We start from the raw sequence: 24372 nt of genomic DNA, 5'->3' as shown, positions 1-24372 counted from the left end.
GTATTGTATGAAACCTCAGCACAAATCATACTGTTCAAGCCAGCACCTTTAATTGTGTTAAGATGGAAATGATACTAGTCTATTGTTGTGTATCCTGCTGTGCATCTCAATAACTTTTTATTAGTAAATATGTCCCTATAAAGAATTGTGTCTAATTGTACTAAAATAAACATCTTGGGTCACTGACTTCTAAGGGCATTCATGCTTAAGAAATATCCAGTGTAACTAGATTATCTCCTTACTTCAGTATCAGATCACTATTTTAAGAATCTACAATGCGTTCTGTTTTATGAGGATATGCTGGTGTGCACAAGATCTCATAAAATTCTGTTTCTGATAGGAAAATTATCTTATGAAAAAATTATTATTCAATCTTGCTTTTAATTTCTGTATGCTTAGAGAGGAAGAAAATCCTATGTGGTATTTCATCCTGTCGATGCTAATCTTTCTCCTCAGCGTTGTATCTCCAAATAGCAGATGTGTGGTTTATTGCAGTGTTGGTCCTCTATAGCATGGCATAATGTTTTGGCAGTAGCAAACAATTTATTGTATTAGAGTGAAATACAATCAAATGTTCCTTTTCCTATGAAGCATGGTCAGATATTGATATTGCATTAGCTAACATCTTAACATAGAGGAGGCTTAATAAGATGCAATATTACTCTCTCTAGGCTGTTTAATTAAACTAAACAGTCACTGTGTATTGTACATTGGTTTTCTGCCAAGGGAAAGTAAATCTGTATCATATTAGTATTGCATACCAAATGATGTTCTCCCCCCATTAGAGACTATCTAGAAGAGCTGACACTGCTGTCACATGAACTGCTTTTGTATTACATTGGACTTTCTTGTAGCTCAGTATTCTCCAGCTTGACTCTGTATCCAGAGCAGGCTTAGTATGCAGACTAGACATGGGGCCTGAGAGCTATGTGTCGCATTTTAGTGGCCAGGCTTCCTGTCTGCCACTGAAGGTTACAAGGGCTACTTGGCTCAGCATCATAACCTTTTGGTGCAAGTGGAGTCCTCTTCCTCCATTCCACCCTTGGCATCTGAGCTCTTGGGACAGAGATCTGAGTTTTAACCCTCCAGTCACAGAGAAGATGGTTCCTACTGGCCCCCCAATGGCCAGGTAATGGGGGTGGATTAGTCAGTGTCTGGTCACAGACCACCATTTGCTCAGCACCAGAAGCCCTAAATGTTTGGGAAACTGGGTAGTGCAGTGGCATCTGCTCTTGTAGCACTGTCTAGTACTGGGTGTTGCCTTCTCACGGATATCAGTGGCACAGCATGTGGTGATCAGGGTGAGCACCTCTTCTTTGCCATTGATGGCAACAGAATTAGTATCACTTATAATTCATGTGAAGAAAAAAATGGATCCCTGGACAGGAGATTTGAGCAGCTTTTTCTTAGAGCCTCCTGGTCATGTTCCATCTTCTTAGCCTTAATGGCTGTTGTTGCAGCATCTCTTCTGACCCTGAGGAGTTAGATGCAATAAGTGGAGGCTATTCACTTGGTGGGCATCCCTTGCTATACCAACTTGTCGCCTGAAAATCTGTGGTTTTCACATGAGAAAAATAAAATAAGAGGTGTCAGGTGAAGGAGAGAGCCTTTTTCCTGTAACTCTGGGAGACTTGTGTCTGGAGACTAAGTCTTAAACTTGGAGCATTATGAGGACTTGCTTTGTAATTAACCAGATGCGGAGGAGCAGATCATGAAAGGGTATATGGAGATTAGGAAGTTCAGTGTTGGGTGTCCTGGTGTTTTCCTCTGAAGCAAGAGTACATGAAGAATCAAATAGGAAACTACAAGCAGAGCGGTATTGAAGGCACTTGCTTTTTGTGTTTTGCTCTGTACTGGAGCATTACAAAGCAGGGGATGAGTAAGGCAAATTTCCAGATGTAAAGTAAGTTTAGAAAATTGGAGTATTTCTCCTTATAAACTGAAATAAACTCTAGTGGAAATGCTGAAGAAATTTATTTTTTTATTTCTTAACAGAATTTTGAGCCTATTTTTGCCAGCAGAAAGGGTGCTTCTGCATATTGCAGTGCAGAGCCACGCAGAGATAGCCAAGTTATGTCTGAACAAGCTAGCTCTGGAATTGGAAGGTGCATGTTTTTATCAGTGCGGAGGCACTGAGCCCTGTGGCAAAGCAAAGGCTAATGCCTTGGCTCTGTTTTGCACAGTGTCCTGTACTGCATAAATGTGCCAGCTTGCTCAGAACAGGTGGGGGATGTCCAGTGTGGTCCCGTGCTGTATCATACTGACACCCACAAAGAGGCATGAATGGCTGGATGCATGAAAGCAATGTGTTTAGCATGGCTCTCTGATGCTGGTGCTGTGGTTAGATTTAAGGATGGCAGTCTTGCATTTACGGGAAGCTTCACATACATAATGCACTTGTGATTTATCTCATGCTGAGTTTTGATTTTGTTGTTGTTTGTTTTCCCTCAACAGAAGATTAACTTGGAGTTCTATATTGACATCCATGCCCACTCCACCATGATGAATGGCTTCATGTATGGGAACATCTTTGAAGATGAGGAAAGATTTCAGCGACAGGCTGTTTTCCCCAAGCTACTCTGTCAGAATGCTGAAGACTTCTCCTATGTAAGCAATGCTTCTCTTAATTCATTTTTTCCTCTCTGATTTATTTTTTAATGACAAATCTCTGGCTTGCCTGTATTGTGTGAATTTTATTTTAATATGATGAGAGGACTACATAAATGTTTTGTCATGATTAGCCACCATCTTTTCTTTTACCCTTATCTTCTCCCAAAGTAGGAAACTGTGATTTTATGTTTTGTTATTACACACACGCACAGAAGCAGGCACTTCAGCTTCCATGTTATGAGATCTTACATTTAGTTGAATACTGGGGCTTTCAATTCCATGAGAAATGCAGGCATTTGAGTTTGTCCTGAATTAGAACAAGAAGTCCAAAGGAAACCTTTGGTCCTGATTTATTGGAACATTTAATTTCGGTCAGAAGAAAAGATTGTGTTTTGATTAACTGAATCAGCTTTATTGTTTCAGTGTTTATATTATATCGCATTGCAAACCTTTTGACTTGCATATGTAAATAATAGTATAATATCAAACAGAAGTAAAAATGATAAACTTGAAAGAAAAGGTTAGAAAATTTTCTATTGAAAGTTGTGACAAAGACAATATATGCTTTTGAAATTCTTTGATGTTGTTACCATGGAAAACTGTTCTGCAATTGAAAGTCTGCAATTGCTTGATATATGTCTTGTAACTTGGAAGAAAGTATGTGTGCAGTTATCGCTGTGCACTGGAAATAAGTGGTAAACACCTAAAAATGAGTTGAAAAGGGGAAATGTTTTTGGAGCAGGTTTCAAATAGAGCAGAACCGATCCTCAGCCACAGTTGACTGCACTAGCTCCGCAAAAGTCAGCAGAGCTAGGAGTCTTGTCCAATGTGCTGTGAGTGTGTCCAAGCATGACTCCTTGGCCCTCTCTGTAGGCTCTTTTGTGCACCTCTTCCATTGAAAGCTGTGCAAGCTGAACACCTAAGACACAAGCCTGCCTCCAACTGCTTGTTCACCTTTACCTGGCCCTTCTTATGCACCCATGGAGCTGCCAGCTCAGGTACTCTGCATAGCCATTCCTTGCTCTGTTTCAGTTTATGCACTCAAGGTTTGCTTCAGTAGACGGTTGTTTAAGTAAGAGGTGTTTGGTGTCTCAGCTTGCTTTAACTGGGATAAGGAGTGTTCACAAAAGCATCTCAGCCAAGGCAGTAGGAGCTTCCAGCCATGAACTGTGATGAGGGAGGGCAGTGAATGACATTCGAGAGTCATGAATTGGAAACAGGTTCAGTTAAAAATTGCCTTGGAATCCTGCACCAAGGAGAGAACGGTAGAAAAAACTACTGTTTGGGTCCTGTCTTTGTCTGTTATATTCCTAACTCTCTTTGTTACCCACCATGTATTTTCCTAGTCTCTGTTGTCCCCTTTTTGCTTAGGCTTCATCCTCCTGGTACTGCGAGATAAGCATGGGCCTCCTCCCAAAGATGGGGGCAGCTGGGCATGGTGCCTGCCTCGTCCACAGTGCCATCCCAGCCAGGCTGTGGGAGAGGTGGTGGGTGGCGGAGAGGGACCCTGCAGAGCTCCATGCGTTTAGCTCTAGAGAAACAAAATCCAACATCAGACACAAAAGCAGCCAAGTCTGCAGAGTAAAGAAACTGTAATCATAACGAGGGCTATTGTTATCATGGCAGAAGTGCCAGCCTAAAGCTTTCTCATGAAGGGGCAGTAGAGAAATTGTATCTTGTGTTCGTGCATATTAAAAGACTTGTGTGCAATTGCTTTGCCCCGTGGAGATGATGAGTAGGAAGTGGGTATAGAGATGGAGTTTGTGCCAATGTTTTCTAGCCAGATCTGCTCCAGCAAAAGCAAGGAGGAATTGAAACTTCCTGATTCCTCTCAGTCGCTCTGTTATAAGGCAGTTTGGTTTATACAAGAGTGGGGGGAAAAGGCTGAATCATTCTCTGACTTTTTTTAGGCTAGTTAGAAGATATCTTTTGCTGTGGCTCTCGCTGTACCAGTGGAAGAGTACTGTCTTTTCTAGCCCCAGGAGGGGGACTCTAGTAAAGAAAACACTTCCCTCTTCTTTCTAGGATCTACTAGAAGTGGCAGCTGGCCTGGTCATGCCTCATGTGGGTGTGTGGCTGCTCTTGCCTTCTCTGTTGCCCCATGGTATTGATTGACCAAGGCATGTTTTGGGGCTTCTGGGGACTGCTGCAGTTTGAAGCTCCCTGGGACCAACTGCTGTGAGGGTTCCCAGAAGACTTTCCGGAGCACAGAAGACCAGAATCCAAAACTAAATGATGCAGAAAAGCAGCTGCAGCTGCTCCCAGCTGTTTGGAGCCTGGGGGAGAGGGCTTGAGTTCAAGGAACAGCCTCTTGTCCTAGATGTCAGTGATCGAGTTTCTTATCTGCACCTGCTTATTTCAAAAACGTGTTATAGCTAAGGGGGTGCTCACAGATCATAGCAATAAATACCTGCAATGAATCCCAGCAAATGAATACTTTACAAACTTTGTGCTTGAGTGTGGAATTTCTCTCTGTCCCTGCAGGACATTAACTCATCTTCTTAGCACAAGCCTTGGTTGACAAAGGGAAAAATCTTTGAGAAAAGGATGTAGCAAAAAAAAGCCAATAGCTAAATAAGCAGAGCAATCTCTTCCCTTTGACTCTCACTCTCCTTTCTGTAGTGGCTGGCAATCAGACTTAGGTCCAGCTATGTTGCATTGGTATAGGTGCTGCTGGCACCTATAGCGAACTAATGCGTCGTGCAGGGGAGAATGTCCCCAAACTCTGCTCAGCCCACAAGAGGGGCTTTCAAACTGCATCCCACTAATCTCTTGAGATCCGGAGCTTTCCCCCGCCATCCACTCGAGGCATTCCTCTCAGGGCAGCCAAGGGGTAGAGATGTTGGAAAAGGACAGAGGCACAAAGTGTCATACATGTGAGAAGCAAGAGGAGTGAATGTTACTGCTGTGTCTAAGTGGGAAAGTCTGATCTCTTGTTTTCAGCTCCAGCTGTGTGGGTTATGTGACTGGTTAGAAATATCAGGGGTGAAGTTTGCTGCTCGAAAGAGAGGAAGAGAATCCAGACCTTCGTGCATTTTCAAAAAGAGGGGAAAAAAATGTTGAAGATTAAAAATAGTGTATGTAAATATGCCCTATTGACTGCTCAAAGGGAAGGGGGGAAGTGCATCGTTAACATTACCAGGCTGGTGTTTGAAAGTGTGGGAATGGACCACTGTTGTTACTAATTAATTTTCCAAAGCTTCAGGAGGTCTCATTTACATTGTATGCTGCTGCGGCCATTTGTTGGGATTATAATACTTCAACAGCAGCACTTCAAGTGAAAACTGGCGGCTGCATGAAGTGTTGTCCATAATTGACTAGCTCCATGTCTTCACACAGCACAGAGACAATGTTCCATTATGTTATCCATTGACAGTATCATTGAAAAGATTACTCTCCTTAAAGCATCTGTCAACCTTGATTGATTTACAAGGGACAAAGAACTGAAAAGGTTTGAAGTGCGGGTACAATTTTTGCCACCGTTTAGCATACATAATGGTTCTCCTTTGATGTCAAAAGCTCATCTTCTATTAATAATGCAGAGGGCTTTTGAATGCAGGCTACTTGTATGGAGTTCCACACTAATAACCTACTTGCTGTGAAATGGGATTCACTTTGGAGAAGCAGTCATTTGTCTAGGTTTTACATGTTCGGAATGAATCCCGACTCAAAGGGATTTCTTTCAGTGCTCTGCATGATTGCAGCTGAGCCCGGCACGAGTTAGGGAAAGCAGGCAAATCCTAGCCTGCTCTTCCAGCCGAGAATCTGGCAGAAATCACGCAGCCAGATGCAAAGGAGCATGAACAACAAGCCTAAGATGATGCGATCAAATGCCTTGTGCCGTTTTGTCTGGCAACCTTCTATTAATATACTTTAGAGTGCATTTCATGCCTGGGCTGCTTTCTTCACCTGTCATTTCCAATAGGCCTTTTTATTTAAATGACAGCATCCAAGGGAGATTGGTGATTAAAGTAGGGGATGGATAGGGGATTTGTGCTTGCATGCCTGTTGCGGGACCAAAGGCAAGTCACCCAATGCCTTTGTCCCCTATCTGTTGAGCAAAACACCCCAGTACTCTGCAGTGCTGATGGCTGCTTGCAGGTAAAAGTTGTGCAAGAGACCAGAAATTCCTTACTTGTATACCACTTTGGAAATGGGGGTCTGCCTTTGCCTTGGCCATCAGCATGTGAAGAAGAAAAGGAGTGTTAGGAATTTTTTCTCCCTACTAAACACGTGAGAGAGAGAGAGAGAGAGAGAGATTCTTGAGCAGCAGTCCGGGGGGAAAAAGGACAAATTCTGTAAGGAATACATAGTTTATGTTTTCAAGGTTTTAAAGGGATATTTTTAAACATTAGGGAGTAAATATAATCTATATGAAAGCTCTAACAGTGAGAGTTGACAAGCTCTTTCGAAAGGCTGACTCACTGTGTTTTAGGAGCAACTGTTGACACCGTGTCTGAGTGCATTACACATCAGCCAGGGCTAGGAGTTGTTGCACTTTTTGGAGTGGTGTTCTTCATTTGACCTTTCTCATTCTGGAGAGTGGATTAGTCATAATGACCAGGCACAAGCACTTGAACATTTCAAGAAACTGCTAGTCTTAAGGCTGGCTAATTTTGACCTCTGACTGTACAAGAGGAGACCATCTGTTGTCTCTGGTTCATTTAGAAGAAACAACCACAGCCATTCTCATATAGATTTATCATTTCTTAAAGGTTGCTTTTCTTCATGATTAAATGAAAAAGACTGGCCAGAGTACTTGGCTTAATCTTTGGGTTTTTTGAGATCTCAGAATCGGTGATACTTGAGATACCTTTGAGTGCTCATTTCATTTTCTCTGCTCCCAGCAGAATAGCTTCCTTGAAAACAGTTCCTCATCCTTTGTGTGCCAGTGGTTAGCTAGAGACCCTGATAAAGACCTGTCCTGTTATGTTGGGCGCTGGGTAACTATGGAGAAAGACAATCCACAGCTCCAAAAGCTTCCACTCGTAGTGGGAGAGAGGCAGAGAGTGAGTGAGGAATGACTTGCTTGGGGGATTCAAAGACTAAATCACAGGTCTCCCAAGTGCTGTTCCAGTGTTGTCTTCAGCAATTCCCACATCCTTCCCCACATTTGGTAGCACACTGCTTGCTCAGCAGTGAGGTCCCTAAACAGTGACCTAGCTGGTTTCCTTTGGGTAAACCTGCCAGTATCATAACACAGTTTCCCAACACGTCGCATTTTTGAGAGTATCATTGTCTCAGCACGATGAGAAAACTTGAACATGGAATGACTGGGCTTAGGGGATTTTTAGCCTGGAGGTCTAAAACTGAACAACCAAGTAAAGGAGTCGAATATTGCTATCTGTATTTCCTATTGCTTTCCTTTTATCCATGTACTCTAGATCTGCTCTTCTCATTTCCACCAAACCTTCTTCCTCCAGCCAAGCTTTTTTAGGGAAGATTTGTCCTTTCCAGCAAACCTCCTTCTATTTATCTATCACAGTCATGCCAGGCTGTTATTACTTGCAGTGGCTGCACTCCTTCTTCAGCTTTGTGAACCCTATCACTAATCCCAGTGCGTTTGAGACCATTTCTGAGGGAAGCGCTGGCACAAGCACCAGAGAGAGAAATAACAGCTCATGAACTTTGGATGAGCAAACCCCCCAAATTTGTTCTGAAATAAAGAAGAACCAGTTTGTGTTGCACGTGGTTAGGCAGAAAAGGGGGAGCCACGAGCGGGTTGCTCAGAACAGGAATTCATCCCGAGGTAAAATCCAGACTCACTTCAGCCACTGTCTCCTAAAAGCCTCTCTGCTGTTTTGGCAAAAAAGACCCTTGTCCCAGAAAGGCAATAGGTGTTACATTTGGGTAGGTTTTGGTAACATCATGCAAGATTAACAGATCTCCTTGGAAATCTCTTAAAACCATAGCACAACAAATGATCCTACCTTTTTTGTTGTCTTGTACCAGGGCATTTCCAGGAAGACAAATACAGCTATTTGCTTTATCGCCCCTCTGGGATAGGTTTCTGTTCGCTGCTTTTTGGACATGTTGCTCCATACATGTTGTTGTTTTTTGTTTTTGTTTTCTTCCCTCCCCTGGAGGTTGGGGGATGAGGGGAGGGGGGAAATGTGTTTCTGGTGACACAGGGAACAGACTGCGAAGTCTGTGCTTCTGAGCGTGGTTATTGGCCTCACAAGAAGTCTGCCCTCTGGAGAGTCACGGCTAAATGAAACTGCTCCATTACATGGTGCTAAGCAGTCTACCCCTCTTTGTACACAGAGGGTTGAACTAATTTGTATTGCAAAGAAAAGGAAAAGGGGAGAAAAAAGTGTTCAGGTAAATGGATTTTCTTTCACTACCACCTTGCCATGTTGTTTGTGCACATATGAATTGACAGTCCCTCCTCCCTCCCCATACTGGTAGAAATTCTGACTATCCATAGAAGAAATAACTTTTTGTAGAAATTTTTATGGCATTATTTTTAAAGACCATCATCAGTCTTACCTAATGTCAACTAGCTGGGAGCAGGTGACAGCATCCCAGAGTGGCACAAATGAAAGGAGCTCCTTTACATTCAAATGCAAGCTACCTCTCTTGCAGAGACCTGCAAATTTCACTTGGCTAGAACAAACTGTGCAGTGGAGGAGGAGTAGAAAAGGAGCTGAAAATTGAATGCCTGCCTCCCTCCCAGGACCTCTTTCTGGGTATTATCGCTTTGACTGGGTGATATATTAATATAGACTGCATTCAAATATGGGTCAAAGAACTCTGTTCCTGGAGCAGTGAGAGAGCCCAGGAGGAGTTTGAGTAATGGGCCCTGCCGGCCTGCTCTGGGAGCAATGTAACTGCATGCTGCCCCTCCTTAGGACCCGTTGTAATTCCCCCATCTAGACCTAGAAGTGAGCAGAACATCTCTTTGCCGCAGAGCAAACCACTTTTCCTGCAGACTATTCAAAGCAGCCACGTGTTTGACAGTTGTATTTCCCTTTCTGCTTCTCATTGTCCTAAGTTTGTGTCATTTGTATAAATGATTATGAAAGCACTCCCAGGAGACCACACACACACACTCATAAAACCATTGTAAAGCGAAGCATTGCAGGCTATTGCTAGAGGCTATTTTATTGTATATTTTTAGGAAACGTCTCGTTTTCTACTGACAAATAGGGAAACTGAGAACTCCAGAGACATGAGTTATTTTCTAAATGGTGTGATTATTCTGTAGAGCTTAGACTAGGAAATGCCAGCTTTGGCATCTTTGGGGAAGAATGTGCTCTGAGAAGCAGAGGTTGCTTCTAGTTTTACACACACACACACACACACACACACACAGGAAGAAAGCAGATCTTTTCTTCATTGTTACCCTGAAGCATTTACAGTTCACTTACATTTATATATCACCGGTCAGATCTTGAGCTGGTTCTTTAAAGGAGGATAGGCTTCAGAATAATTCTCTGTTTTCTTGGCAATGGATTTGGGCATAGGTTAATGGTCGAATAGGTGGCATTGTCACACTTAGCCAAGTGCACTTCTGGTAAGAGGAGAAAAGCAAGATCTCTAAAGAAGGAGCTGAGAGGTCCTAAGGAAGAGTGCTTTGGGAACATGGCATGCTGAGATAGCATGTGTTTGGGGTGGCAGGAGTTCCTGGTGAAAGGAGTTCCAAGCTGGGTTTGCTCAAAGCATGGGTGAAATCTGCCTCCTTTTCTTGTCCTTCCCGAGTAGGTTGTGGTGGGCTGCTGAATTCTGTCTGGGTGCCTTTGATAGTGTCAAGATCTCAGGTAAAGTCACTGCCACCTTGCTTAGCTTGGTTGCAGGACGTTAAGAAGTTTTCTCAGAAGAGCCACTCATCTGAGTGGCTCAATTCTCTAATGGGTGTTTTCTGCAAACCTAGAGAGCTGGAAACCTGAGGGGTTTGACACAAGATGTGGTGTGACCCTCTTGCTACACCTTATGAATTGGAGGTCCTTACCCCAGAGATTCTGCAGAGGGTTGAATTGTGAACTCTAGACACCATCCTGGCATCACCACGCCAGGCTGAGCACGGACCCTGGAAGCCAGCAGCTGCACTGCAGATGCAGCTCTTGTGACATTTAGACCCATTGCTGTCCTTTGGCTGCAAGCATGGAGCTCTGTATTTTCTATTCGGCTTCCACTTGCATTAGCTGCTATGGTGAAGGCAATGAACTCATTAAGCATTGCCCATGCTGTAGCACTCGGGGAGGCAGGTGCTCTGGGCATAACCCATTTCAGTGCACAGGAGGATGAATCCTAGAGAATGGTGAAATGCAGGCCTGATCCCCAGACTGGTACAGCCCATGTAACTAGCCCAGGGTGCAGAGTACAGGCAGAGAGCTGCAGAGATCTCCATCAGCTCCGGAGCTATATGGCAGAGCGCTGTACGGAGCAGAGCGTGGATATTAATGAGTGGTTAGCAGAAAAGTGCAGCTACCATAGTTCTTGCAGGTGAACAGCTAAAACCCTGAAGCATGAAACCCAGTTGCTTTTCTAACCACAGAGTTTCTGAAAGCAGAGTTTGCTGGGTAGTTTTGTTTTTGAAGCACAAGATGAGAGCTTATAAAGCTCCTTCCTTCCAGCCCCTCTGCTAATGACCATGCAAATATGTGTTTTTGTCAGCAAACTTAAGCAGGCATGACTGCAAGACACATGGGAGGGATGGGGAGAGGGGAAGATCTGGTATTTCTTCACTGCACATTAAAGGGATAATGGAGCCCCTCAGGGAGCAGATGTGTGTGTGGTGACAAAGTACCTTTTAACTGTTATGTCTCTGAGGAGAATTGCACTTGAAAGCCTGACAGTGTGGTGCTAGGCAGGTTGTGTTCATGGTACTCCTGCAATGTGATGCTGTGTTTAAGAAAGGGTGATTGCTGGCTATTTTCCATTGAGCAGTAGGATGAAGGAAAAATCAACCAGGTAGTAGCATCAATGAAAATGTCTTAGGATTTGAGGATATTTGGCTCTTGGGATTTCAGTTTTGGGCTTTTCATTCTTCTCTTCTTAGGACTGGGCAAACTGGTTCAGATCAAATAAGAGCTTTCTCGACACACCTGCTCAGACTTCTGCAAACTGAATTCTTTTTTCTAGTTCAGAAAATGTTCCCTTGTCAAACCCAGGTTTTGTTGCCCACCTCAGTGCTTCCTACTGAGCACAGAAGTTCTGAAGCAAAATGCAGTCAACTGAGGGGTTGTCAGAGAGAGGGAGACCCCTTTTCACAACAATATCTGCCCGATCTGGCTGTCCTCAGGGAACTGGAAAATCTCCAAATAATGGCATCCCCCTTTGAAATGACTCTGAAGATTTCAAAACCTCCTCTTCCCAAGTTTCAGTAGTCACAAATGATTTTGAAATGAAATACGTTTCCTTCTGTGCATCAGAAACACAGCAAAACTGCAAGGTGAGATGAGTCAGCAAGTAATTTTGAGCTCTGTTTCCAGCTCATCACGTCTCTGTTCCCAGAATCCTTCTTCTTTACCTGCTGCCTCCTTCAGATCAGCTTTCTGCTACCATCTGCCTTTGGGATATTTTTATTTTATTTTTTTTTAACAATCCCATCCACGGTTTAGATGCTGGATGCAGCTAGTTTATAGAATAAATCAGAAGAAGGCTGCTGGATAGAAGGCTCCCAAATGCCATGATTTCCATGTTTCCAGACCCAGTTGGCATGGAGTCTATCACAAAGAACACTAACACATGCTTTCCAGGTTATTAAAACAGTTAATGGAGCTGGTGAGAGGTGGGTGTGAGGGGCGAGTTAAGTTGGCTTTAGAAGTGAGAAGTTTCCTTGATGCCTCCAGAAAAGTAGGGAGATAAGTTCTGCTTGGGAGATAGCTTGATGGGCTACCAGCTGCGAGAGTGGCAGAGTCAAAGCAGCGACTGCTGGGCATGCTGCGGCAGTAATTAGTTTACCCATACGAGGAAAGTGAGCTGCTGGTTGCACCGCTCTTATAGTACGCTGCGGAGGAGCTAACAGAAGAGTCACAATATATAATATCACTGTTTACGGTCTTCCATCGCAAAGAATTCAAAGCCAGTACATTTCTGTACTCTAACTTTCCCAGACTTCAATAAAACCTTCTAGAAAATGGGAGTGAGTGAGTTACAGCTGATAGTGTAAAACTCTTCACTGAGATGGATTTGGCATCATCTGGGCTCCAGTCCATTTCCCAATGGCATGTCTATTCTTCCTTGATGGCAAGTGTGTCATTCTTTTTTTCTAGTGTGCTAACTACTAACTTTTTTATTATTGCTTTTTTCTACACTGGGGCAGTGAGTTGAGGGCTCATAGAAGTCAGATCTGCTTTAGAAATAAAGCTTCCTTCTCAGCTGCGAGAACAGCATCAGTGGTAACTGTGGTGAGGTTATAATTGAGTCCTGATTACTCTTAGCCATTGCTGGTGCTGATGGGTGAAGAACATGAAGCAATTTGTATGTCTAATCCCAGTGTACCCCAGTAGGTAAAGTGCTTATTGCTCAACTACTGAATAAGCAAAATGTGGGGAGTTTTTTTTTCTTTAAGAGTAGTTAACTTCTGTTGTGAAATAAATCTTATTTTCCAAATGGAAATGGCATAAGATCACCCAGCATATTTTTAATTATGTGTTGTAATATGAAACCAATCTTAAACTATGAATCCCTCTCTATTAGTTGTCCTTCTTCTTCAGGGCTGATTTCTAACAAGACTCACTGATTTTTTTGTGAGCATACAGTTGAACATGCAATCCTTTTGTAAAACTCCTCCTGGACCTACATCGTCTCTCTATGTAGGCAAATGGGAGATTTTCTTTACTCTGAGTTTCATGCAGATGCTCTGTTTGTAAAGACAAATGATTGTGCGAAACATGCACACTACAGCTCAAGTTTTTGAAGCTATATGCAATTTGTGGGCACATAAGCAATGAATTGTTTTGCAGTAGATGTGAATAGTTGATAAAATGTAAAACTTACCTGTTGTCTCTAAAATGTACCTGCTGGATTTCAGGAGAACCCTAGACTTTCCTATATCAAAAACTCATCTTTCTCAATCTGTCAGAGCCTGTGACCAGTTTTCAGGCTGGCTGATGATTCCTCTCCTAATTCTTTTCTGAGTCACCTGTATCTTGTTGTTTCCTTTCTCTCTGGGTTGGAGAAATGTCTTGGGATTGATCATGAGTGATGTGCAGCCTATATCCTGGCTCCTGTGCTGGGAAACTGGTAAGGTCTGACTTGCACTGCAGTCACACCTTGATCCCTTCCCCCTGCCCAACATGTTGAGCAGTTTCAGGAGAAGACAAAGATCCATTCCCCAGCAGCTCTTGTGTGACAGAGTAACAGCTTTTGTACTCTGTCCCTTTGGCCTGTACTCGATGAAAGGTAGAACTGAAGCTCCCACTCTTCACCGGCTGGACATGGCACCTAGCTTACATTTCAGCCCCTTTTGGCATCTCCTCTTCCACTGAACAGTGATCAGTGGACTCTTATTATTTCAGACTCACTGGGTTTTGGCCCTGTTTTTTTTCCCCTTGTGCCCCCGTCCCCAGGTTTTCTGGGGCTGTAGCAGGACAAGTCCCTTGTCAAGTCACATATGCATTGGGAAGGAGGTCCTGCCCCTGGTACCTCCAACAGCACAGAACTGCTCCGAGTCCCAGACCACCAGCAAGCCAAGGGCTGGACTGGGCAAAGTCTCGGATAAAGAAATCCATGACTCTCTTTTTCATCTTTTGGAGCCCCTCTTGTGACAGATTGATACAGATATGCACAGACAAGGAGTGAACTGCCTGTTCTTCATTTCTGAATGTGGACTGCTCCAGGCATTCATCCCAGTAGTTGCCAGCAGGATGATGTAGAGTGCTGAGAAACCAAGAGTATCCCTCAGTTGCATGGGAGCTGACTAAGCTGTTGAGCTTGTGAGCTAGCTGCTGGGAGGGTTGAATTCACTGAGGAGAGCCACTGTGTGGTGGAGAGTCCTTATCAACCAAGAGACAAGACTGCCCAGAAGGGTGTCTGGCATATTGAAAGGTCTGATCCATGGCCAAAAATATTTTTGCTGCTTTGAGACCACTCCAGAAAGAAGTCTGCATGCAGATTTTTTCGTATTGCCTTCCCATGCACCTTGTCTGCTGCAACGCCTGTGAGTAAGGTCCAGCTGGTTTACAAATTTCTCCATGCTGCCTGCCTGCTCGTTGTTTTTTCCCAGTGGGGAAACCAGTCATACAGAAGGCCGTCAACAGAGCATGGGGAAAGGGGGCAAGATCTGGTAGGGAGGCCTGGGGAAGCTGCCACTGATGCCCAAGATGTAGAGAGAGGGTCAGCACACCTTGAGGCTCCCAAGTGCCTGTGAGACCCAGGTGTAGTTTCCTGGGGAGTTTCTATGCAGGGGGATTCTTCCCCCTTCCTGCTCTGCTGTTTTAACACTGGGTTCTTGCTGCTTGGCACCTCCTAACCCTGTAGGTAACTTTGCTCGCTGAATTTTCTCGCAGAAGCTGGGAGGCAGAGTCATTCCATGAGCTTTAATGTATCTGTGTGTTTTAATAATGAATTACTGTTTATTTTATACAAATATCCTTATTCAAGTACTTCAAAGTCTTTGGTGTTTTCCTTTTTTCCCCCCAGATTTTGTACTTTTTCCTGCTGCTGTTGTTGACACTCCCATGCAATTCAGCCTTGGAGAAATAAATATTTGTTTAGCTGTTCTCCTGCTGTGCCTTCTCAGTGCATTTGCTTAATGATGACTTCAGTTCAGCTTTGCACGAGTTTTAGGGCAATAGATTTTCCCAGAGAAATGAGAGAGCTGTTTACAGCCAACCTTACCTGCAGGTTCTCCCCTGGCACCCCCCACGTCCTTTCTCCCCAGATTAGGATTTGATTAAATAAATGTGCCCACAAAAGGCTCTTTCTTTGCCATGATCAAACACTGCTTTTCATAGTCTTTGTTTCAGCATGTCAGTTGCCAAGATCAGCTCTGATGAGGAATCAGTGTTTTGCCTGTTTATTTCCCTGTCCCATTTATCTTGACTTGAAATGGGGAGGTGAAGGTTGGATTCAGGCATGTGCCAGCTGCCCTTCCATGTCATTATTTGAATTTTCTTCAATTTTCATGAATCTTAAATTTTCTTCTTTTCATCTAAAATGTCAAATCACATTCTGGCTTGTAACATTTGCTCTAGAGCCTAGCTCAAGCCACTGTTACAAAACCTGCATGTGTTCATATTTGCAAGTTTAATGGTATCTTTACCTCAATCTCCCTCAGTCAAATCAAAGATCCTATGTTTTGCTCAAGACATCAAGTTAGTCTTTGCCATCAGAAGCAAGATTTTTTGTAAATGCAGACAAAGCTAACCTCCAAAAACTACATTTATGCACTTAAATGAAGGGTCGGCTTCCTTTTTCTGAAAATGCAGCACTACCTGGCAAAGAAATGAACAGGTGATTTCATTAAGACCGTTGCCATTTCAAGTAATTTTGCACAGGTGAAAAGAACTCTTTAAAAAAAAAAAAAAACTCTGGAAAGGTCCAAATTTTGTTTTCTTTTTCAGCCATTTAAAAAACTTTCTTCAAATTATTTAAACTACTTATGCCTCACTTCTGAAATATGGCAAGTATAATTTTGCCAGTAACAAGATCCAACTTCTGAGCTCTTTTGCCAGAAAGCAAAAATCACTTCAGTGAAGTAATATATCAGACTCTCTCTCTTCATCTATTTCCAGCTGATGAGGTTTCAGCTTATAGCAGAAATTGTTTTTTATTAGGCCCTGAGTACATGACCTGGCAGTTGTGCAGCTGAGTTTCATCTGACTACTACCACTCAGGTCCTTGAAGTCATCCCACTGTTTTTTGGGGTGGTTTTATTTTTATTTTTTTTTTGTATGATATTCAGAGCCTCCTCCATAATGATGATTCATCTCACACTGTGTCATCAGCAAATTTTGTTGGCACGGTCCTCCCTTATCATGCCAAGGACTATGATGAAAATGCCTGATAGAAATCATGGGAAATAGAACTGGAAATGACCTCAGGTCCAAATGGTACCCCAAAGACAGGATGAACTACGCCAGACTTGGCCAATCTGTTCTTAAACATAGTTGATGAGATTCCACAGTCTTTGCAGAGCCTCCATATCAGCACATGACTATCCTCACCACTGGAGCAGTTCTGTCCCTACTGCCTGCCCTGAATCACTTCTCTGACGCTTCCCTTGTTTCCCCTGTGCTTAGTCAGTGTGCACCATGAGTGGCGCTTCTGTTCACAAACCACAACACCGTGCTCTGACACCTACGTTGTTGTCTCCCTTTGAGCTAGCTCCATGTGCCCATGTTCCAGCTGATGCTTTCGCCCATTTAATGTTCTACCATGGATGTTCATTTTAACAGGAGGCACTGGCCACTGAAATCAAAGTTTACTTTCATTATGAAGTGATTTCCAGAGCATGATCGTCTTCCTCTCTATTTCTCATTTTAACTGAAGACAAAGCTTCCCTCAGTTTGTCGGGGTGTCAGTAGTCTTTTGAAGGCTTCATTTTCAGGAAGTCAGAGAACTTTTCCTCCTTCAGATCTTTGCAAGTATTTTATTTCATATATTGAATTAACAATTAATTTCACCTTCGATCCTTTTGAATGCTTTACCTCACTGTCTTGTAGGTATTCAGAATATCCTCAAGTTTCTGTCTAATATGGAAAAAATTAGATGATATGTATGTAGCAGAATACATTCTGCACACCCTTTGCCACAAAGCTAAATATTATGTTACCACAAAGACTACAAGTCTCATTTAGAAACTCCTACATATAATGTCAATAAGAAACCCAATTTCATATTATTCTAATTAACTTATAAAGCCTTCCTTTTTATAACATGAGAGAATTCAAAACATTCAGAATGCTAATAAACCCCAGATATTTCTCCTCTTTATATCTTCTGGTATATGCTATTCATCAAAAGTTGTTGTTCATTTCAGCATTAGTGTGATTTTTCTCAGTCTTGAGAAGTGTAACGTTTTGAACTTTTTAAAATAAAATTCTCATTTTCCCTTTTTTTTGGTAAGGGGTGGACTTGCTACATGCTAACATTGTGTTAGCAAAAAAAAAAAGGTACATGAGCTAAAGGTTCAATAGGAGGACCCTAGGTACCTCAAAGAATTCACAGTGGGTACAATGATTGAACTGTAAGCTATGTTAAGGGTCCTTTATGTTTCTCTGGCAATGTAAAAGTTTTATAAAGCAGGAGATAGTAAGGTCTTTTATGCAACAAATCCAAGTTAGTCCTACTAAGCATTTTCCTGTGGTCATTAGCTTATGCAAAGCCTAGATTGACTCAGTCTAATGGTTATTAGGTTTTTGATAGGGCCTGATAACCAAAATGCAATCAGATTCTGTTTTTCAGTCTAGTTGGTAGTAACAGGCTCTGAGACTTCAGTGGACCTGAAGGTGAGCTCCCCTTTCATCCCCAGATGCCATGCCTTCAAAGGAGAGCTAAATCTACTTGATGAAAATATTTGGAGTCCTCCCATCCACCCCTGAAATGAATAGTTATAAAGCAGTAAGGTTCTTAAAGCCAGATATTCAGTGGTAGCACAAAATACTGTGTTTTGCACTATGCTGCTAATGTTGTAAAGTAGTGCAGTATATTTTTCTGCCCAGAGAGCAACACCCAGTTAACATTTAAGTTAGTGAAGTGGAAATTTGTGTGACCTAATTTAAGAACCAGTCAAATGTCTTAGGTGAGAAAGTTTGACTAAAACTTAAATGCCACTGGATTTCTATTTTGCTTAAAAGAGCCCAGGGTAAGGGAGGGTGGTGGGGAAATGGTTATGATACAGGGAAAATCAGTGGCGAGGAGGAACCCACTTCTATAGTGCAGCTAAAGTTTTAAAAATGGAGGGTCTGGAGAGTTCCCTTCTACCTTTTGCATAGGGCAGGTTTTCTTTAAGTATTATGCAAGAGTGCGTGGGGGGAGAAAATTTCCAGGCCGCAACTGAAAAATAGTGCAGTTTTACATAATCTAAATGAAGTTTATCAGTATCAATTTTGCTATTCTCTGTCTTATTAGACTGCTTCACGACCCTTCCCTCCTCCCACCCATGAATTCTTCATGCCTGTGTTCTTCCTCTTGCAGTCCAGTACATCCTTCAACCGAGATGCTGTGAAGGCAGGGACAGGCCGGCGTTTTCTTGGTGGGCTGTTAAATGATACGTCCTACTGCTACACACTGGAAGTCTCATTCTACAGCTATGTCGTGGGAGGAACTACTTCTGCTGTTCCCTATACAGAAGAAGCATGTATCCTTTTGAAATCCAACCTCCTGCTGCAGTGCACGTGATCTGGACACTTAAGGTAAATACTTCTATCTCAATAAGAGTTTGCTGAGATAGGAACACACAAGTGGATATGTGAGTCTGTTTTTGATGCTTTAATTTTCCTCGTATTGATTCTCCATACTGTGGAAATTCGAGAAGAGGAAGGCATATTAGATCAAATAAGCCGTTTCCCTCTTGTAGGAGATTGTCTCACACACTTATTATAGAAACTAGGCCTGGAGAACCTCTGACCCATTCCCTTCCACATTTTTCCATTTCTTTCTTCACTTCCCTCCTTATCCTTTCATTATCCCTGTATTTGTATTATTGTTTTAATAGCAAGTCTAAAGTGCATCTTTGGTACTACAACATCATCTCTGCTTTTGAGCTGCAGCCAAAAGGCTCCAAAGGCTCCATTAGGTTCTGTTGCTGCCTCAGGGCCAGATCTTTACTACTGGTTGTCAAAAAGATAGCAAGCCAGCTCTGCAAACAAAACTGACAAGGTTGTCCACATGTTTCAGGGCTCAAATAGAAGCAATGTCCCATTCTTTAAAAAAAAAAAGGGGGAGAGGGGAGAGGAAAAAATATATATCCATCTAGCTAGCTATCTGAACATATCAACAGTTTGTAAAAATTCTTCTGACTGGTCTTATGATCTGTTTTTATATTTTTCTTTTTCTTTTTGTTACTATGCTCAGTCAAATAAGCAATGCCTAGACTTCAGGCTTGGGTGTGTTGTTTCATTTTGTCACTCTATCTTGGTAGCTTTTTGAAATTTCCACAGGTTTGGAAACACTGCAGAGGGAAAAAGATTAGCTGTGATTGCCTATTTACATTTCTGCTGCATTTCTGAAGTTGGGGAAGGTTTACAGCTTTAAGGTAGCGAGCGGGAAATTTTCATGCGATACATAATTCTTCACTGTCTATGCAAACATGCACACTGCGGGGGAAAAAGAATGAGAAATGGGGAGCAGGGAAAACAATTCTTAACTGTTGGGTTTTTTTTTGGTTTGGCTTCTCCACTGAAAGGGACATGGGAGCTGCGGAAGGAGAAGTGGCTGAATATGTCAAGGTGACGTACCAAACTCCAGCATTTGACTTCATTTTGCCCAGTAATGCTAACTATTTTCAAGGAGTAGCTTTTTGCAGCATACATGTATGTACAGCATCTTGCCACTGAGGAGAAAATTGTCATGTCATTAGGTTAGTTTTATATATTTGTTTTATTATGTTGATACTTTGGCCTTTTAAGAAATGCATCTTAGTTTCATCTTAAATTTTCCTCCTCACTTTGTTCTCATTGCACTGACAACTGGTTATTTATCCTCCTTTTAAAGGTCTCATTTATCAAGAACAGTTTTTGCAATGAAGAGTGGAAAGAGTCTCTATACAAATGAGATCGTGCTTTCCTTGAATATGTTTTCCTTGATGACTTGTATGTCATGCTGGCTCAGTTCCCTTTTCTACATAGATTTTTTTGGGGGGAGGGCTTCACATTACATAGGTTTTGTGTGTGTGTGTGGGGGGGGGGGGTCCGGCCTCTCTATTCGCTGACCTTGTCTTCTGCAGCCAGAGCTTCATCATTCTCAATTCATTCATTGTGGTCAGCAGCAGCCAGAGAGCAGGAAACAAGCCCCAGGTTGTGGAGATCTTGGTGGCAATGTGTGCAAAGCTCAGGCTGTGGCTTGATTTCCCCAGTCACAGGTTCACCTAGCTGGGTGAAAAAAGAGGAGAGGCTTGTTCTGACCAGCCTGGCTGGCCTTTCGGAGCAGTGCTCTCTGCCCGTGTGGCATGCTCTCCTGGCATTTTTCCCTGGTGGGTTTCATTGTTTCCTTTTCAACAGAGGGACTCTGTCAAGAAGGCTGCTTATGGTGGCTCTTCTTCGCACGTGCAGTTTCCCGTTTAGAGGAGGAAAGGAGCTGCTTGAGGCAGACTCTGGGCTGGTCTGCTCTGACATCAGAGCGGCTGGGTTTAAGCCCACCTTGTCCTGGCAGGGAGGATTTTCCTCTCACAGAAGTGCATGTGACCAAAAGTAAAACAATTGCAAAACATTCCTATTTAGCCTAAGCAGCTCTTCCAAGCTATTTGCAAGTCACTGATTAATTAACGCTCAGAGGTTTTAATGGACCTGAACCAAAGACACAGCCAGTCAGTTCATATTGGGCTCCAAGGACAGGCATGCTTCTCTTAACTCTCTAGCTACACGCAGGCAGCAAGTCAAGCAAATAGATGAAGCAAATACAGTCAGCCCAGACACCGTGAACCGATAGGGAAGGTATTCAGGAAATCACAGATCTATCTCTTAGGGCTTTGTTTGTCCCACTTTGATGTCACTGGGTTGTATTTTTTTTTTAATAGAAAATGGATCAGGGTGGCTAGAGTTGTTCAAAGCTTCTTGCATTGGCTTAAGAAGTGCTGGCTGAGGCTCAGCCTAAAATTCAGGGAACTCACAGCCTTGAACAGAGCCTACAAAAGAGGCTATACCCTACATTCAGAAACTAACCATGCTGATTCGATGTAGGGACCAAAACAACTGAGAATCTCCAGATTCTACAAAAATATTACTTTGGCCTAATATTGCTCCAAAGTTGCCTTGTAGAAATAAATCCATTTGCAAGACTGCAAAACTGGACAAACTGTGAATAGTCTTCCCTGTTTGCGCCGGTGGCATATAGTTCTACCTGTCAGCTTCTTTCCTTTACAGCATTCACAGCAAACAAGATCACAGTACCCTTATCATGCTATTGAATAACTAGATTAATAGGTTTTTTTAATGTCTTCATGTTTCTTAGGGTTTAGGTGCTAACACTGTGATCTATACAAACCTCTACATCAGCCTGTAATAGATATATTTCTCCATTGGCTAGGATTATGCATTTTGTTCAGACTTGTGTGATTAAACTTATTTTGTAATTATTGAGATAAATGGATACCTTACATACATGAAAATGGGAGATGAATTTTCAGTCTAGTAAGTGTTACTTGAATTCTGGCATCGTTAGTGTGGACACTAACTTTTTCAATGAGGAAAAATAAGAAAATTTAAAAAATAAAAACATAAGGGAAGGTATCATTAAAGTGGAAACTGTTCCCAGTTACTGCAGTTAATATGACTGAATGTGGTCTCCTAAATCAAACTCCTCAAATATTCAGCATTTAGAGGATTATACCTGGTTTATTCTGTATAAACAAAGAGCAGAAGGTGCCCCTGAGGCTGCACTGTTTAAACGAAATCCAGTACTGAAGGGTCTCCCATCAGTCTGTGCATGGGGTATGCATTTGGGTTGTGCGCGTTGGGGTAACAACATCCTATGCAGTGTTGCGTTTCCGGTCTCTCCTAACAAGGAGGGTTGACATGGTTGCATGCCTGTCTCAGGCCTCAATTAGCGTTATATCGGTAACGGTTACTGCTGGAGGGTCTCTTGTGTTTTTATCCTGCAAGCAAAGCACTGCGTCAGGCATAACTTCCTGAACGTGCTGTTACACAGTCCTTTCGAAGGACATGTGCGCCTGGTGGGCCTGTGTCTAACTGATATGTACCTGGTCTACGAGAAACATGAGGGATATGTTCTGTAAACCTGGCTCTGCAGCGTACCCGGCGATAACATGTACTGCAGATAACAGTGAACGGACTCTGTGTCGAAGGCGTAATAAGAGTATTGTAGGCTTGTGGGTTTGTTGCCTGGAAGTAAGCGGACAGAGAGACCTTGTTTAAAACCCTTCTCACACACGCGCACGTTTGGTGGTAACTGATTAAAAAGGCAGCACAGCAACAGTTTGCTCAGCAGCAGGTAAAGAGCGCTTTAAAATGGGCTGATATGCTTCCGTTAAACAAATACCATGTTTTACTAGGCATTTACAGGTCTTATGACACAAGGCATGTAAACGGCTCTGTAACATTCACCAGGGGCTCAGCTGCTGAGCTGTCTAGATACACAGCAGCTGCCTAGCTGGGCAGGAGCACGGGGTTAAAGAAGGGGAGGAAGGAGGAATCTCCAGCTGTTGGGCTCTCGGAGCACCCTGATAGCACACTCAGCACTGCTTCCCACTACAGCTGCTGATCAGCAGCCGTCACAACCTGACCCGAGAGGGGCTGGTAAAGGAGTCTCCCATCAACAGTTTTCAAATCTATTGGGTTCATTTTCCAGAGTGTTTGAACTGGATCCCTGCTGCACAGCAGGCAGCCCATAAGAGCACATAAAAGGTTTCATTCCTCCAAAGCCCTGTCATGAGGTGGGAAAACATAAGTGGTGGAGATGAGGCAAGAATTGGTTTGACTGCAGCCTGGTAACAACTGAAGTAGTCTGGTTGCTGTAGGGAGAATAATCATCAAGATGGGTGGGCACCGCAATTATCAGCATGTCCTGTCTTTGTCATGTATTTTAATCATAATACTAAGCTTCCCTCATGTGGAGAAGGCCCCCACTCAAAGACAAGCCTTTAGTCCTCTAATGTGTACAGCTATACTTGTTGAAATTGCTTCTAAGTGGGCCAGTAGACTGGGACCCTGAACTGGGGGTCTGGTGAAATGGTCCTGCTTTGCATGGCCATTCTAAGCACATTGCTTCACCTCAGTGTCTTCAATATGCAATATGAATTTAATGATGCTTCTTTTGTAAAACACTTTGGTACCTGTGGCTGAAGAACACTGGAGAAGAAAGACATGTTATTAATATTATCCCAAGGTAGGTCTTTTTCACATTACAAACAGCTGAGAAATGAGCTTGATATTTTAACGATATAGCTGAACTGGCTTGCAAAGAAACGACTCGGTATTTTCCATTTCACTGAATGTGTTGAATTGGAAGCTTTGCACTCCTTAGAAAAACAGGGCATAGCTGCACTGCTGAACTCTCTCCCATGTTTATGGACATAAAAGATGTATTTATGTGGCTGCGGCTTGTGTGCATAATTGTCAGTACACGTGGAATGAAAGCTTGAATTCCCTCGAGTCTCTTCAGGTGGCTAACTTGCACCTTGGACTGTTAGCACAGCCGGGACCACCAGGTTCACTCTTATACTTAACTTCCAGCAGAATATCAGCCTGCTGCTTGACCACTGGGAACTTAAGAAGTATAATCATCTGGAGGAAAGAGTCATTTGTTTGTATCCAGCTTTGTGTTAAAGAGTGCTTGTGGATCTCAGCCTGTCCCCTCTGCCACAATGTACTCAGTTATTTAGGGCTTTTTTACATTCCTTTTTTGGCAACTGCCTGACCTGATCTTCCTGCCTATGCTAGTGATATCCTTAAAATAAGAACCTTGCCAGCCAGATTATGGCCCTTGCAGGTTCATTCCCACCCAATAGAGGCAACATTGCTAGCAAAAGCCAATGAGGTGTGAAAGGCCATGCTGACAAAACCAAGGGAGCTCTGCAGAAGCTATCCAGTGTGGCTTACATTTGAACTTGAGTTAGAGCTTATTCCCAAGAAGACTTCAACACAAGTCAGGCATACACTCAGTAAAAGACCTCCAGAGGTCTAGTTCTTCATCCTC

The 24372-nt window shown here is 42.9% G+C and overlaps 1 protein-coding gene across 1 annotated transcript in view; it reads left to right on the top strand.

The window, feature by feature from the left end:
* Positions 1-24372, top strand: part of LOC106489278 (cytosolic carboxypeptidase 6-like) — a 243963-nt gene that overhangs the window by 136115 nt on the left and 83476 nt on the right. Inside the window, exons 5-6 of the mRNA XM_013948454.2 lie at positions 2455-2607; positions 18697-18859. Coding sequence (XP_013803908.2) covers positions 2455-2607; positions 18697-18859 — 316 coding nt within the window. The remainder of the gene's footprint in view (positions 1-2454; positions 2608-18696; positions 18860-24372) is intronic.

The sequence above is a fragment of the Apteryx mantelli genome, chromosome 8 (assembly GCF_036417845.1).
Source record: "Apteryx mantelli isolate bAptMan1 chromosome 8, bAptMan1.hap1, whole genome shotgun sequence".
Classification (NCBI taxonomy): Eukaryota; Metazoa; Chordata; class Aves; order Apterygiformes; family Apterygidae; genus Apteryx; species Apteryx mantelli.
This window is presented reverse-complemented; position numbering and strand designations above follow the sequence as displayed.